Source organism: Oreochromis niloticus, linkage group LG3, assembly GCF_001858045.2.
Source record: "Oreochromis niloticus isolate F11D_XX linkage group LG3, O_niloticus_UMD_NMBU, whole genome shotgun sequence".
NCBI lineage: Eukaryota > Metazoa > Chordata > Actinopteri > Cichliformes > Cichlidae > Oreochromis > Oreochromis niloticus.
In genome coordinates this window covers 14078498-14096572 of record NC_031967.2, presented here as the reverse complement: position 1 = coordinate 14096572, position 18075 = coordinate 14078498, and the positions used below count along the sequence as shown (strand labels likewise).

At 42.8% G+C, this 18075-nt stretch overlaps 1 protein-coding gene across 1 annotated transcript in view; it reads left to right on the top strand.

The window, feature by feature from the left end:
* LOC100691113 (glucosidase 2 subunit beta) overlaps positions 1-1926 on the top strand; it is a 157914-nt gene extending 155988 nt beyond the window's left edge. Inside the window, exon 15 of the mRNA XM_003450336.5 lies at positions 1290-1926. Coding sequence (XP_003450384.1) covers positions 1290-1427 — 138 coding nt within the window. The 3' untranslated portion in view covers positions 1428-1926. The remainder of the gene's footprint in view (positions 1-1289) is intronic.
* The last annotated feature ends 16149 nt before the right edge of the window (positions 1927-18075 follow it).

Below are 18075 nucleotides of genomic sequence, written 5' to 3'. Positions count from 1 at the left end.
TCAGTGTATGATCAGCAGCCATCCCCACCAGCCTACCTGCAGCATAGCATAGGGATAGTTCAGGGTCACCTGTTCTGGCCGTAATTGTAAGCTTTACATTCACCGAGAAAAGTTTCCAGTGAAGAAAACTGTAAAACTTTCAAGGGTCACATCCCCACAGAGGAGAACTAGCTGACCAAAACAAGTCATAGCACGTGATGAAGAGTACAGCGGTACGCAGACTGGAGCAGCGAGGGATCGAACCACCAAAGTTTCAGTTGATTGATGACCTGCTCTACGTCCTGAGCTATAGCTGCCCTGGTGACTAATCACGTGTTGTGGCCTGGGGTAGTGTGGCGTCACTGTAAAATGTAAGGTTTAGGGGCTTCCAATGGACACAATTAATGCAGAATCCAATCTGTCTTGCTCTGGGGTCCCTTTTATGGGCCAAAGTCTAAAATCCATGGATCTGGATTTCCCACAGTGCCGCATAACTGCCTGTTAATCAACCAATTCTTCCACACTTCCTTGTAAGATGTGTTTCTTCTACTGCTGTCTTACATTATTACATGTAGTGTATTAAAGGATAAATCGCCGCCAAGACTGAGCTATCGCTCCTTCACCTGCAAATTAAAACCAGACCGCTAATACTCATGGACAAGCGTGACAGAAAATACTTTGTCTCATCAAGCAGCGCACACCCACTTAATATCTCAGTGCAACAAGATACTAAGTGACATAACAAAAGACTATTTTAGTCTACCTACGGGACAAAGCCAAATCACCAGTTCTACTAGCCTGAAACTTCTGCACAACAATACCTGCCAGGTTCCCATCTCTGCCTCTTCAGGTGCTTTTGTTCGCCAAAGGGATTGTCTGTTCAGGGTGCTGAATGATGAGAGGGGTTGCCATGGAAACCACTCCCAAGTAAAAGAAGTTGTTTTCCCCTCCACTCTCTTGCAGGGGGCGTCAAAGTCACCTATTAAAGTCGTGACAGCAGTAATCACATCCTCCCCTGTCCTGTTCGCTCGCGGGGACGACAGCGGCGTTGTCCCATAAATCCACACTCTCTCTTACTCACAGAAACACTTTGCTTCACGCAAAGTCACAACAAGTCAGCGGCTCCTTCTGTATAATTTTGTCATTTGTAGCAAGCCCCACTTCTTCGCAAAACTTTAAGAGAGGTTGTAAAACAAGTGGCAGGTCAACTTTAATCAGCTGCCTTTGTGTGATCAAACTGCCATGGCTCTTGACTCAGGCTAACAATGGCTCTTCTCAACCTCAACTTCTCTTTCTTTGTGCTTTTCTAGGTCACACTGACATGCGGAACGGAGACAGCCTTGCGATCAGTGAAAGAGCCCAGCAAATGCCAGTACATCATGGACTTTCAGACTCCTGTGGCCTGTCAGCCGGTGCTAAAGCAGCAGGGTATACACAGTGAACTGTGACCCATTCCCTTACTGGCCTAGCCCAGAATAACTTGGACCCCGTCCTCTCTTCTGCTAGCCCGCGGTGACAGGCTGGGGTCCTGAGGGTCCCCTCTGACATCTGTGTTGTCAGAACATATATACTTCCAAGGCAGTCTGGCTAAGGTCAGAGTCTGGTTTTCAGTAACCACTTTAGTTTCCATTGATTGTTACAGTGCTGCTTTCTTGCTGTTACACTTTAATATCTAAATGGAGCATTTACTGAATGATTTAGTTAACGCAACGTGTTCAACATTACTGTGTATTCCCTGTAAGTGTTTGCACTCAATGCTCAGCAATAAGCAATATTACTGTGTAAATAATGGGAGAAAGTGAAACCCAATCTATTGTAGGGTCTAAACACATTTCTGCTAATGTAATTGCCATTTTAAATAACTGCTCAGTAATATGCACAAATAAAAGGACTGTGTCCTTGCTCTTCATTATAATGACTGCCTTATAAAAATAGCCTTCCTTAACATCAAGGATATGTTATATGTTTCTTATGTTGAGCAAATTAAACTTATAAATAAATCACATGATCTTCCCAGAAGGAGCCGCATGTTCAGCCGTTTTCTGGTGCAGTTTAGCATAAAGCTAAATGATTCTATGAAAACTACAAAACAAAAAAACAAAAGAGTTGTTGCACTGGTTGCAATTTTCCTCATTGCACTAAACATGTACTTTATAATTTATAGTCCCTTTACTGTAACAATTCAATACAGTACCAAATGTGTGTTGTTCCACAGCTGAAAACAGTTCCCAATAAATGTATCTTACTACTCCTGAAACCAACAATACCCAGCTCTTACAGGCTTCAGTCACACAGGCCTAGAGACTGGTTGGCAACCTCTGAGCAACCTCTGATCACTTATAGAAGATTGTGTATTCCACATTTGCTTTGGTGGACGCCAACTTGTTTACAAACACTCACCAAATACTTGCTAAGCGGTTATGAAACTTGAGCTACGTCCACATGTATGCAAGTATTTTTGAAAACGCAGTGTTTTTCTATGAGTTTGGGCGTTTCTTCTACACGTAAACGGCATTTTGGATCACTGAAAACCGAGATTTTTATAAACTCCTGCCAGGGTGGAGATTTTCGAAAACTCCGTTTTTGCATTTACGTGTGGACGAAAAAAAAGGAGATTTAGTCACGCTACGTCAAAGGTGTGCGCCTTTTTTGATGTCACACTGTGCATACATGAGATGAGTTTCTACATTGGCGGATATAAACAAAACACTGTTGCTGTTAATCTTACTATCTGCAGTTTTTACACTCTTACATACACACACAGTTACTGCCCCTCCATTTAGAGAGACTGCTTCTTTGCGCCCTCTTTGTTTACTCTTCTAGACTTCTGATTGGCCAACATTTCTGCACAGTTAGGATTATACCGCCACCTGTTGCTTTGTCATGTGCTTGACAGCTTTTTATTTTTACATGTAAACGAAAACAGAAAATCTCAATTTACAAAACTACCCGTGTACGTAGCTTTGGATGCACAAACTAAAAACGGAAACTCTTCGCTTTCAAAGTAAAAGCTGTGCCTTTCTACCGAAACCAACACATTTCAACTTTGACATAAAGGCAAACCGTCTCCGTTTCCACTTTGTGTTGCACACATTTCATAGTGTCAGTACCAATTAGCAAATAGTTGTGTGTTTGCAACCAAGTCGGTATCTTCCATGCTACTGGCGACCACAGGGACCCAATAAATTGCGAGGTGGTTTTAGTTACAGCACCGTATACCTCTTTGCAGCCATTTTTGCCTAGCGACAGCAAGCAACCTCCAGCAACCGTTTGCCAACCATCTATTTTTACAATGCTGGAATGTTTCTAACCACAAAAACATAAGAACAAAAGGGGTCCAGTCCACTACTAGCAAGTTCAGTGAGTACAAATCTGTTTTTACAGATTAGCTTCGCCTCCAACGAGTGTGGAAACCAGTATTTAAGAAAGTATTAAGAGGTGATTTAAATAATTATCGGCTACAGTCTCTAATCAGTATAAAAAAATGAACTGAAGTCAGCCATATCCTCCATGCAGTGTGCATTCCAGTGTTTTTCTAACTAAAGGCCGACATAATCATAAACCATAATAAAAAACATCGCCAATAAAAGTAGTGGCATCGCTATGTTTTTTTTCCTCCTAACTAGCTCACTTGAAAACTCATTTCTTAAACACACAGGAGTATATTCTCCAACTGCATTTATTACATTAGCCACACATCTTTCTGTATATTTACTTTTTCATTTATTATTGTCGGATTTATTTTTTACTGAACGTAGCACGGCTCGTTTTCAAAGGAGTCCACCGTCCTTAGCGGTCTGCATCATACAGGGTGTGCTGTCTGTGATGTTGTTATGTAACAGATTGTGGAGTTTCTGCAGCGGAGCCCTCTGCTCATTAAGGGGGAGCTAAATCAGCTGTCAGGTATCCAATAGGCTGCCTGATATATTCCTACCCTGCTGGGGCAGCTGGGTGGCTGTTTGCCTGCTAGCAATGCAATAGCCTCAGGCTCTGTAGCCCAGGGACTGTTGCTTTTTATTTATCCGGCGTCGGCTCCCATCCGCACACACTGGTTGATGGCGAATCAAACTATTTGCTTTCAGCTTCAGTTTTCAGAATAGCTGTCAATTTTATTGAAGGTGCAAAACAAGTCAGACAAAGGACATTTCTGCCAGAACTTCTCAAAGCCAATGAAATATGTAACACACACACATATACACACTCTGCATTCAGAGTGGAACTAAACACATTACAGCTCAATCTGACAGCTCACAGTAAAATTATTGTACTCTCCTTAGCCTCAAAAAGGCAAATTAAATGATCGGCTAAACTGGCCATAAAAAGAGAATATCAATACAATGGTTGGCATGGCGATGCAATAGCTAGCACCATCAGCTCATAGCAAGATCCAGGGTTCGAATCCACCTGCTGGGGCAGAGTTTCCCTGTTCTCACCGAGTACTTGATTTGTCCACCTCTCGCCCCATCACACCTGGAAAAGACTCCAGCCCCACTGTGACCCTCAACTGGATAAGATAGGATGGATGGATAATCCACTGTGTATCCCTACAATCTCCAGGAAACAACACAGTGTTTGAGGATTTTAATCTGTTCCCTTATTCTGCATTTCAAATATGCAACAGATGCCAAAGCTGATGTCAGCATAACAACATTCAGCCTTTGCAGGCTCCCAAGTCTGGCAGCAGCTGGAAATACTGCCAATCACCCAGACAGTGTCAAGAGCAGCCCTCTGTCTGTTACTGCAGGAGTCAACATTTCATTACTGGCATCTGGAGAAAAACTTTATATTGCGGCATCGCCATATGGTGATCATGTGATTGGGTGTCATCAAGAACTTTTCCTCGGATAAAACCTGTTCTCACAAAGGAACAGATTTGACAATCTGCAGGGTATTAACAACTCCTCACTTTGCTGAATGATCATCATGTGGTAAATTACTTGCGTGCTTCACCCCACACAGCGTGGGTGGGAAACACATTGGAAGATTGCGGTTTAAATGGACAGTTATTAAAAAAAAAAAGCTAGCACTGTGTGTTTCTGTACTGGGTTTTTTTTTTTTATAGCCGAACGGCCAATGATGTGCTGCAGCAGATCAGAAAAGGGAAGGAGGGAGTAGTGGGAAGGATTCAGTAGGGAAGCTGAGCACACACAGACACACTTGCTAGCACATACTTACACACCTCCATTCAGCACATTTGCACATGAAGGGGCAGGGATGGAAAGTCTTTCCAGTTGAGTGTGGGCGTATTTGTGTGTTGACTCCAAATTGCTAAAAGGACCCAGAGGCTTTATATTGCATTAAATCTCCGACTCAGCTTTGTAGAAACTAGTTCAAGGTACCTGTTCTCTGGAGTGGGAGACAGCGGGGCTCTTGCCTGACTGACTGACTGGTGACTGACTGGTTGACTGACGCCCACCACAACCCAGCACCGCTTTCGCTCTTTTGGAGATTGTTTTTAAGCTTCCTCCTTTGAAGGGAGGCCAGTTATACCCTCGGGGCCGAGAGTGAAAAAAAGGGCCCTGGCGTTGAGTCGGCGTGCGACAGTCGCATCCAGCTCCCTCGTGTCCGCACTTACTCCAGTCTATTCAGTCACGATACTGACGCTTCACCGTCAGCCTCTGGCCTACAGATTTTGCACAAACAAAGGTGTTTGTGAGAGTACAGTGAATACAGTTCATGTTCAGGTCTGCACTTTCTGATACAACTCAAAGCTTTGACACCGATACGGTTTTACTTCCAAACACAAGTCTGTGCGATCATTTCTTCTTTAGAATAGATGCATTTAATCGGTTAATTTAATGAATTTAATCTCCCATTCATTATTGTACATTTTTCTTAAATCAGTTTTTACATAATCCTGCAAGAAAATATGAAAAGTGACAGAAATAGAATAAAATACTCTTCTTTTGTGGTTCAAAGGTATGAGAAGCATTAAGAAACCTTAAATACTTGTTTTCTGCCCACTGCGTATATCTAAGTTATGTTTTTGCACTTTTATCTCTGTGCTGTTGCAAACCAGCTGGATCCTCATTGACATATTTGTCAGTTGACCAGTCACAGAAATATCGGTATGTTGTCCAGTATGTGCCGCTAATTTTTTTGAAAATATAAAAATTATATAATACTTATAAAAAATATCAGTTCTGAAAAAGATGCTTTGTCCCATAGAGCTCCTCTGACTCTGTTTTCATAGTATCACAGCTGAGCAGATGGTGGTGCAGGGCCTTCACATTAAGTTGCTAATTAGTTTAGCATTGCACCGTTAAACAGTGTGCTATGGTGCACTTTATATATTTGTATACATAAACTTGTATAAAGAACTTGATTTAAATATCCAGATCTTGATGTATCAGGATATTCATCGAGATCTGGTTGAACTCAAAGAGCCTTGAGTGATAAATGTTCCAAAAACAATCGGTTGGAAACTCCTGCAAACACTCCCCAACCAGTTGGCACTTGACACTTTGTCACTGACAGGTCTCTAAGGCACGTGTCACTGAGCCAGCTGTTGATTTTCACAGCACTCATTCTTGCAATGCATATTGGTCCCCAGCGGTTGGTCAGCAGGCAGTTGCAGACTATATGTTAATAAGCTAGTAACTAGTTTATATCCCCTGCTGTTGGGTGGTAGGCAGATAAAATAAATACAGTTGTGTAGAGTGCTCTGCTGAGGGTACAATAAAGATGCAGGTCATTAAAAAGGTTGAAAAACGGATACTGAGCTCAGCAAAGTTGTCTGCGTTTGTCTTAGCTGCTTTCACATCACTCATTCCATCGCTAACGTTAAACTCCTGACTACCAGCTTCAGCCTGACCCTGTAATGATAATGCTAGCACGAGCACAAGTATTGAAAAGTCTTTCCTTTTGGTAATGAGCCGACTCATTAAAATGTTCTAAATAAGCTTCTGGTCATAGCAGATCAAATAAGACTGGAACAGCAGAACTCAATGGGTTCAGTGGGTTTATTACTTATGAAATCTACCTTTCATTTGTAAGACGCAGAATGTCTTCCCCTTTCAGAACGTTACAGTCTAACGTTACGGTTGCTCCTCTGTGCCTTAATTAGCAATTGGGAGAAGCTAAGGGTGACTTCTAGTCAGACTTTTTTTTATTTTTACTGCACAGTGTTTGAGAAAAACAATAAAATAATGGCAAACAAAGTCTAATAACAGTCTGAGGAATTAGTTCATACTCTGTAATGTGTCAAAACACTAGTGGGTACACTGTAGGATGAGCATCGTTGCTCCTGTGCTTCAGTCAGAGTGCACTGACACTGTAAGAAATGAAGAGCAGTGAGAGAATTAGAGATGCAGATGAACAAAGACTAATATTGACGGGAGGATGGGAGAGAGAAGGGGGGAGGAGGAAGATACGCAGTCAAATAAACAGCAGTATAAAAAAAAAAATGACAGAGACCCGGACGATGCTTCAGGGAAAACTGCTCTTTCAGAGGAGGAGACAGACAAACTACCCGAGTACCAAATAGTAGTGGGAGGAGCAGAGAGAAGAGAGAAATGTGAAGCCGGTGGAGGAGGGAGGGGGTATAAGCAGCGCTGTCTATCTGGTGGAGGGTGAATGTTTCTGTGTTTGTGCTCTCACGTCGGCGAGCGAGGCTCAACACTTCCCCTGTGGAGTGGATGAGTGTAAGCGTGTCGCGGTTGGAGGCTGGAAGGCCGAGCTGTGATAGCATGTGGTTACCAGGAGCTTCCCGCAGTTGGCTGCTCCCACTTAGAGGAGAGGAGGCTGGTGGAGAGGAAGTTCAGGGCCTGGGAAGCCAAAAATGCATGGTTGCCTTTTTCTATACCTCACATAGAAGCATATTCATTTTCAATAAAAGTGCATTAGCGAAAGCTGCCACACAATGTGAGTGTTTTCACCCAATGAACAACGCAGCAGAGCTCAACAGAGCCTGTCCTCCCAAAGTGCAGCTTCATTACTTAAAGGAACCTAAACTGGCAAAGAGGAACACGTCAGCGCTGTGACAGCATATATCAAACAAAGACAGGCAGAAAGGAATGAAGGCACATTACAAATTGAAATTAACCGACAGGGATATCGCAGAGTTAGCGGTGTTTGGAGCAGCTCCTAATTTACATAAAACTTAATAATGTCGCACCTTTGTTGCAGTGTTTGCAACAGGGATTTAGTTTATTCAAAGAGTAATCAGGGAGCAGAAACTAAACATGGCTTTTTTGAATGAGTGAATTTTAATCTTTTTTTTGTTGTTTTGTTATCACAGACCCATTTTATCTCCGCTCTCAGGTTGTTGCTTTTCTTTCCGGTTTATTCGAGCAGTGGGGAGAGATCACAGGAGGTAACAGAACAAAAAAGCACATGATCGGTGGTTTACATTGTGCGAGACTGGGTATAAATAAGTAAAAAAGGAACCTTGTAATCTGTGGAGTACCTGTGTTTTAAATTGCCTACATTAGCGAACCTAAATGACAGAGTGTCAACCACAGAGCGACAAATGGCCGTGAAATCTGACAAACTGGAGCGAATATAGGCGAAATAAGCATTAAATGATTCAAAGTGGACAGGTGCTGACTAATCTTAAGTTTGAGGCAATCACTTTATAGAGTGTGCACCGCAGGAAATCAGCTAATCAGATGGAGCACTATGAGCAAGCACTTGGTGACAGTGGGAAGGAAAAACTCCCTTTTCACAGGAAGAAACTGAAGCCAGGGGTGTGTGGCTGCTTCTTTCATGTTGTAGCTGGTTGCAGGTTGAGATTGTGGGTTGTGTGAGGACAGTCACACTCTCATATTTATTTCTCACGACGCCACATGTTCGGTCGCATCAATCGTTTGTCTCAAACTTAAGACGAGTCTCACGCAGCACCTGCCCACTTTGAATTATTTAATACTTATTTCGCCCGTCATCGCTCCACTTTGTCAGATAACACAGCCGCTCATCGCTCTCTGGTTGCCACTCTCACCGCTGCACTCTATGATTTAGGTTTGCTAATGCATGCAATTTAAAGCACAGGTACTCCATACATTACGAAGTTCCTTTTTACTTATTTATACCCAGTCTGGCACAACGTAGACCACAGATCATGTGCTTTTTAACTATGTTGAAAAAGCAGCAGGGTTTGTTTTTTTTCCCCTGGAATTTGATTGTTGCTTTTCCGGAAATGAACACATGTCCGGTTTTGTTGATTTTGTCTCTAGCGTTCCAGTGAATACTCCAGACATCAACTTCTCAGCACACGGCCATCATTTCTCTCCTCGCCCGTCCACTTCAGCTACTACGCCGATATACAGCAGTGTGATATCAGTGCTGTTTGCAGTGCAACCGTTCTTTATTGGACCGTACAATAATTAAAGAAATGTCAGTGAGGTATCTGCACGCGCACAGACAGTGCGAAATGGACCCGTCGCAGATGACGGTTAGAATGAGTTCTGGTCCTGCGCCAACAGCACCGCATAAATTAAACCGGTGACAGCCTGGAACTTTATCGACGGTGGCAATCCAGACACTTTCCCTTGCCCTTCTGCGGCTGCTTCTCCCTCTGCAAATTGTTGTTTTTTCCCTCTTGTAGCCCCCATTAGGATGACAGATGAGAAGAGATGCAGAGGGGATGGTTAATCTTTCAGGGGGAGAAACGCCAGCGAGAGGAGGGAGGTAGAGACCGGTGTGCCCTGTACATAAATAAACAGGATGTAAGCAGGAAAATGTGTGGAGGGAAGAAAAATGACAGCAGATAAAGGACGGAAGGCCGAGACGAGAGGGAAAAGGCAAAGATGGGAGGAGGCCTAAATGAAGAGGTAAGAAAGTGGCTGAAGCAGACCGACGGGAATGGCGGGAATGAAAAGCGGAATCAGGGATGGAGGGAGAGAGAAGAGAGAAACCGGGATGTAGGGAGAGGGAGAGCAGCGGGATCCTGGTGGGCGAGGGGAGGGGATTCTGGAGGGCTATATTGAGCTCAGTTTCTCCACAGGAGCGGCTTAATGAGCACAGAGTTTGTAAGTAATTATTGGTTATCAACCTGATAATAGTCATTGCTCCATTTTGTGTTGCAGCTTCCACATACTTATACAATTATGGCAATTATTAACAAAGCTACATCCGTGCGCTACTTTGCATTTCATAGATATAGTGTGACCATTTATTTTTTAGTGCTGCGTAACACAGGTGACCGGGGAAGGTGTAGGAAAGTATAAATGCATCCCTCTACGCTCCACGAGGAGCCAGCTTGAGTTTTAAAAACAAAATCTTTAGGAAGGAAACTTCAGCGGGCGCTTTTGAGTTTGCAGCGGAGCAACGGTCAGCGCTGGATGTTAGCATGCCGCAGGCAGGGCTTCAAAGGAAAGGGGACATAGAAGAAAAGTCCAGGTCGGGAGCCAAGTGTGCACAGCAGTCTTTGCTGTGGAGGAAAGTCATCCATTTTAAGGGCTGCAGCAGAGTACCTGCTAGCTTCTCATTAGCAGGTGAGACACACCGATAGGATCTGGGGAAGCGGACGGATGGCTGGCCAGAAAGACAGATGGCTCTCCGCTCCATTACCCAGGGACGCAGCTCTGCCCTGGACACCACGCTTTCCACTGCTCACGCGCTCTGGATTGTAGGAAGCAGGAAGAAAAGGGCACTTGACTCTTTTAAAGAGAGTAAAAGAGGCAGAAAGCAGCACAGCGTTGCATTGGAGGTGCAGTCTACAAATCAAGAGACGTGAACACACTGACTGTGTAGCCTCGGGATTTATAGCCTGAACAACACCCTGAGTTTTTGTTAATGAAATTGGTGTCTTTAAATAATAGAGCTAGCTCCCCCCCCACCCAACCCTTTCCTTTCTTTGGAAGTGTTGAATTTAAATTTCAAATGAGAAATGAGTGCTGAGGGGGGAAAGGAGACACGATAGCTGTTGAGCTGAAAAGGCAAAGAATTCAGCGGCTGCTGTTCCAGACTGTGTTGATTCAGTCATCAATTACAGCGGCAGCAGTCGCGATAAATAAAAGTCAACAACTGACTAACTGCAAAGCCCCTTCATTGGCATTCATCCAGCAACCAGCGCAACATATTGAGTTACAGACCTTACAGTATCCGCCTGCCTGTATACACACATCATTGATCTCTATAAGTTCTTCTTCAAAGTCTACACGTTTGATCAAAGGTAGCGGAGGGTGGATGGCATTTTTCGAAAGCGAAAAGACCAACGATACACCTGAGGAAGAATGGAAAAGGGGGGTGTCTCCTCTGCCGTGACAGATCTGGATCAAAAGTACCTATTGCAGAATCAAAGTCAGCGCCATCAATATTTCATCATAGGAGAACCTGCCGGTCGTCGCGCACCCACCCGTCCCACCCCTCCTGCAACCTTACCTTCCCAGTGTTTTCCCCTTCTGTCCTTATCTCTGCTCTGCTGCTCTTACTGTAGGATACAGGAGACCCTGAAGAAGTCATATTTTCCCAGATTTTGGCTTTACCTGCATTATAAACACTACATCATGCTTCGTTTCGCTTGCTGACAGTCAGAAACTTCTGTTAGTCTTTCAGGGATTTCAAGTTCTTTAATTATTCTTCATGTTTTGCTTTAAAAAGTACAGTAAGTTATTTTTTGAGGTCATTTCATAGAAAATGAAAGAATATTGTATTCATAAATACACAAAGATTAATTAATTCTAAGTTTATGAAAACGCATTTATGAGAAGCCGCCATGTTGCTCCACCATACAGTGGTCGAGATGGACATCGTCGAATTGGTTTTTATGCATGTGGCTAGAGATGTGTAGAGACCACAAATACCGCATTTTTTGGACCATAAGGCGCATTAAGCAAAACAAAACAGTCAGATAAGTCAAACTTTACTCAACTCATTCTTCTTCCTCCACTTCCGTACCATTGATTCATTAATGCTGAATTCTCTCACAGCTGCTCTGTTACATGTTGCTGCAGTATATTAATGACTAACCTCGTATTGTGGATGGAGTCTCTCAGTTGTTCTCCTGACTGAAGTTTGGTCCATTTACAGCATCCTGCCATGCGATTGCATTTGTCCCGGCTTCACCGTGTTCATGTTATGCTAACATAGCTGTGTCGCTAGTGATCACGTAGCACATTATATACCAGCTAGCCCAACTTCAGTCACTGCTGTTTAGTTTTCTATCTTCAATTATGTTGGAAGTGATAGCAGAGCTGTACGTTTTAATTTTTTCAGAAATCTCTGTCAGAACATGCTATATCATGTTTAGGTGGAAACTAGCGAGCTAACTTCCTGCTAACTTATAACGCTGATAAATTGAATAAATTCTGTTTTCATGGATGCCTGGATGTTAAACTTAATTGTTACACCTGGTAAAGTAGCAATGCTCATCATTTTATTAAAGATGAAAAAATTTAGTTTTTAACTCTCAGTGATGCCGCAGTGATCGTTTGACTTTGGGACCTGAAGCGGACGGAGTTTTGGACCCAGATTCCTCCGCGAGGCTCCTGACTACGGTAGCCGTAATGCTCCGACAATCCATCAAGCGGTGCGGCTTCATAGCTTACCAAAGTCGTACTAAAACATTTTTTGACAGATTTTTGAGCACCATGTACCACATAAAATCGGTTCGAGGTCACTAAGCACAACAAGAATTCATATATAAAGCGCACTGTTGATTTTTTTCAGAAAATTAAAGGATTTTAAATGCGCCTTATAGTGCGGAAAATACAGTATCACTTTTAAGCTATATATGACCATTTGTACATGTATATCTTCATCATCTCTCTGTTATGCCTCCCTCATTATCACCTCATCCTCTTCCTCCTCACATCACGTCTCATCTCCTGAGCTGAACTCAGGGCTCTAACACACGAAAACATGCATAAACATGCTTATTTGTCCCCGATTTCGCACTTATTGTCAGCAGTGTGGACGTGCGGCCCTCTCGTCTCCAGACAGCTGATAATGAGCCAGCTAAACAGCAACAGCTGGTTAAAAGCTAACATTATGCCAGCTAATGTTCAGACTCAGGTGTCCTAAAAATCACACTTTCCCTCCAATAGACAGTTTGATTACATTCTCATATTATATAGGAGTGTTTTCACTAAATGTCCACTAAAAGTCCAACAATGTGAGATCCACTTCAAAGAAAGTGTCACCAACATCTGCTCACAGCAGCGCTTACTGTACCTTTAACGAGCCATCAATGGAGAAACGAACAAAGCTAACTAGTGTAATGCAGCTGATGGGAAAAGTCACTACTTTAGCAATAAGCTAAACTAAACTGGACACATTTTATAAGTGAATTTCATTTGGTATCTCAGGCATAGATTTTGCCTGAACACGGGGAATTTTGAGGATTTGATTTCTCAGGTTTTGGAGAATTTATGTTGCCATTTTTGCACCGACTTGTAATGGAAAAATGAAACTTCAAACTCAAACTCGGAGATGTACAGAAATAAAATGCAACAAAGTTCTTAGACAGTCAGGATTGTGATTATTCTCAACTTTCATATTTAATATTATCCCCGAGCTCACGTACAGGCATGATTCTGTCTTTTTTTTGTGCCCGGTTCTCTTTGATATCAGCTTCTTTAAATGTGCATGTTCACAGTGTCCCCCGTGTTCCCTCTTAAATCTACACCCATGGTTGCTCTTATAATGCGCACCATACCGAGACGACCAATTTTAAAAAGATAGTAAGATCCATCATCTGGGAACTGTGAATCTATTTTTATAGAATTTGAGATATTTCACATTATAAGTGGAAAACGTGATATAGGATTCAGTCTCAGGTGACTGGTGACACTGGTCATCGGACATGGATGTGCAAAAGTAGATAATAAGGAGAGAGTGGACAATATTGAAGCAGCAGAGGCTGTGATATCCCAACTCTAAAGCCCTGGTATGGATCCTACATATCTTGTCTTTGATTTTTGCTGCCTGGTTAAACGTCTTCCTTACTCCATCCTCCCAGATGACCAAGAAGCCTCTTACAGATACAGATATGTAGTGTTGCTTTAACAGCAGTGTGATCGGGTTTGCTTATTTTCAGATGTACACTACTAAGAAGAAATAGTTGTGTAAAGTAGGTGAACTGCCATTTTAATTATGTGACACTGGAAACATCCCAAAGGTTGTTATATTTAGAGCTATTATTAAAGGCTGCAAACGCATCGTTTCTGTAGTATGTTGCAAAAAATATTTCTAAGCCAAGAAAAGGTTTTAAATGACCTTTGTGTGTAAGCTCTTGACAAAGTGGTAATTACAGACGAGGCAAACCCAACCCCATTTGAAAGCCAGCCATCCCCCTGACCTGAAAAATCCAAGAAGTTGCCCAAAGTTGATTAACCAAACCTCCATTATAAAGCCCACTAAAGTCTCCAGGTTCAGACTAATTAAGGCCAAACATCTGAGCCAACAGCCCCAAATGGGGGGGAAACCGTGCACGCTATTCATCGTAGCTTCGCTGTGTACACACACAAAAAATTAAACTTATGAGAAATCTATGCAAATAAAACTCCGACAAGTTCAACTTTAGCTAGACGGTGTGTCATATTCATGAACACAACCCCAATGTGTCAGAATTAGGATTCCTCTCCAATCCCAAAACAGGCAGGCGGCAACATTCACGCTGTGCAGAAACTAGGCTACATTGTGCTTAGCATGGCACCACATTGACTAATACAGGAAGAGGTTAAGTTAATGCATTCAGACGAGAGAGGGGGAGAGAAAAAGAGTCACCCCAACCTTACAAAACACGCGCTCACAAACAGTATTAAGAGAGGGGAGGGAAATGAAACTTTGCATTATTTTTAGAAGGGAAATTATGTCTGTGCATCTTTGTAATTATAAAGCAATTCAGCGCTGACTGATAGGCCTCCGGTTGACTTTTTTTCCTCTCTCCCCCCTCCCCCTCTCTCCTCTCCACTCTCGCTAGCTTATCTTTTTCCACCACAACTGCACAGACTCCTACATGCATTTTAATATGGTAATTATCGGGCGAAATTCTAAACACTAACCAAAAGGAAAAGCTGGCAAAAGCATTTAAAATGGGATTCAGCCACCAGTTTCCTATATTGACACAACACATGCTTCTCTCACTTCCTGATTAGGAGGATTTATTTGGGGTATTTTTAGCTCCCCATGTCTTTTGTGTGCTATTTACAGTATTTCTGCTGGCGTCACTTGGCTGATTCGCAAATGCGATGAAGTTACTCAATGAATAAGGGAGATTCATTATTTAAAAATGATATAGTTTAAGCCTTTTTAAAAGCACAGGCCACCTTACACAATGGAGACTATAAATGTTGTTGTTACAGTAAAGAATAGTCGTGGAAAGCTGAGTTTGCAGATTGTTATTTGCTTCTTTTTTTTTATTCCCATGTACCGCACCTGCTGGGGAACAAAAAAATGTTTGACAACCTTGGTCCCAAAGTTGTTTTTTTTGCCAGCTAAAATAAATGGCTACAGAAGGAGAGAGAAAGAGTGAGAGTTGGGGGGAGGCGAGAACCTCCCAGCGGACCCGTCTGTCTCCAGGCAAGTTTTTCTCCTGTTTGATGGAGCTCAACAGACACGGGTGTTCTCATGGAGGCAAAGTTAAGGGGAAGCAACAACTACGTTGCCCTGGGTGACAACATCTTAGCTCGCAGTTTACGAAAACTCGATTGTAGGGGGTTGGGAAACCGAAGTTGCTCTGATTTTTTATTTACTTCATCTGAGAGGTGTGCTAGTACTTTTAAGGTTCGTGATGGAGTGAGATGGGTTTGCTGTCAGCCGCCGTCTCACTCCATCTTCTGCATTTGTATCCAGTTATTCCAGGAGGAGAAAGCTGGAGGACGGCGGTGGTTGTGTATTCGGTGGTTAAAAAGACAAATGGTAAGACTCAAAACATTGTACCGGAGTCTAGCTTGCAGGTTTGGTGAGTAAACGGCGGTGTCGTCCTGCATCACCCTCAGAATTCAAGTCAGTGTTGAAACCTCTGAGGTGTGACTGAGAAAAGACAGTGAGGTATGTGCCATGTGTCAAAGGGGTGTCAAATCGATGTCAAATGTGATAGTGCCTCTCCAAGAATAGAAGCCAACTCTGACATCTGACATCGACTCACATACTTACATAATATCAGCCCAATAGTCGCCTGAACTTGCAGACGTGGAGTGTGAATGTTGCTGCTTTTGCCACGTGACGTGTTTCACTACCTGACGGCATCCAGTCCACCCGGGGGAGCTTACAATGAGCCTCTTCGAAAACACCTTCCAATCACAAATCGGATTTAAACCCTGCAGACAAACCTGAGATTCTTTAATGTTTCTGTTTTTATTTTAAACCATCATCACTCCAAGGAAAGCATTTTCAGAAAGACATTTCTGGCATTTACCTCAGACGCTATCATTTCATCATAGAAATTCATTTTCTTTTTTCCATTAGCATCCACATTTCTCTTACAGGACTTCATCGCTCCATCTGCGATATGCCTCCAGACAAAAAGTACTTTAATGTTTTTGAGTCACCCCTCATTTCTTTAGATTTTGTTAGGAAAATGGGAAATGGGGAAAGTGCTTTATTGGAAAGTGCAAACATAGATAGAAATGCAGCATATAAGACTAAAACTGTTTGTACAATTTCGACAAACTTGAAAGTCAATATTTGGTATGACTGCCATTAATCTTAACACAGCCTGAACTCTCTGAGGCAGCTTTCTTGACATTTCTTTCAGTAGTCTTCAGGAATAGGTCTCCAGGCTTCTTGGAGGACATTCAAAGCTCTTCTATGGATGTTTTGGCCTTTTTTTCTATCGAGATGATCCTGCACTGCTTCAATAATGTCGAGGTCCGGGCTCTGAGGTGGCCAGTCCATGACTGAACATGTTCCACTGTGTGTTTTTCTATCCAGGTATGATTTTACTGCATTGGCGGTGTTTGGGATCATTGTCATGCTGAAAAATGAAGCTACTGCCAGTCAGACGATTTCTAGATGCATTTCATTGTGGATTAAAATCTGAAAGCACTTTTCTATGTTCATAATTCCACCAATTTTGGTAAGATCTCCAACCCTACTGGCTGAAATGCAAACCTGAACCAGGACAGAGCCTCCTGTGTGTTTTACAGATGACTGCAGACAATCACTGGCCTCTGTACATACTGAAGACCTCCTGTCATTGATTTTCAGCCTTTTCTCCCCATTTCCCTTCCTTAAGAATAGCTTCTTGACAGCCACTCTTCCACTGAGACCATTTCTGAGGCTTCAGTGAACAGTAGATGGATCAACTGAAGGGTCAGATGCATCTTCACAGGTCCTGTGCAGATACTTTTTAGGCCTGCCACGTCTTTTCTCCTCCTCTTGTCCAGTTTCCTCAATTTTCTTAAGGACACACTGCACACCATGATAAGTAATACTAGCTTTTTGGCTAATCTGTCTTTGGGCATTGTCTGTGATGTATAGACATAACACCAGTTCATGCCTTGAGTGAGGTGCCTTTTTATACTTCAGTGATACATATGTCAGTGTTACGTCTAGTGCTGTCAGCGTTAATCTCATTAAAATGACGTTAACGCCATAACCGCATTAATGCAGCAAATCTATGTCAGCCCTGTGCGTGGGGCTGGACAGCGTCAACACGTTAACGAGCTAACCGTGCTAATGCGTTGACACCATGCAGCCCCACACACGGATGATCCTCGCTAACTCGCTAATGGAGATTTGCCACGTTAATGTGGTTATGACGTTAACGTCATTTTAACGAGATTAATGCTGACAGCACTAGTTACGTGGCATAACAAATAGGAAGGGAGGGAGTGGGGATCCTGAAAACGAGTGAACAAGCACCCAAAGTAAAATCTTCAGAAAACCTTGAAAACTAGCCTGCAAAAGATGACCACGTTAAAAAAAATGACAAAGTCTGTCTCCTTGAAAGCAAACATTTCTTTATAATTTGGCTTGCAAGGAGCAAAAATGTTTCTATGCACTTTTGCACCATCCACAACAACTAGACAGCCCCCTATGAACAAGGTCTTTGGCGACAGTGGGAAGGAAAATCTCCCTTCTAACAGGAAGAAGCCTCAAGCAGAACCAGGATCAGGGAGGGGCGGTCCTATCTGTTGGGGTGAAGGGATGAAGACAGGACAAAGACACACTGTGGAAGCGAGTGACTAATGACTAATGATTAAATGGCGA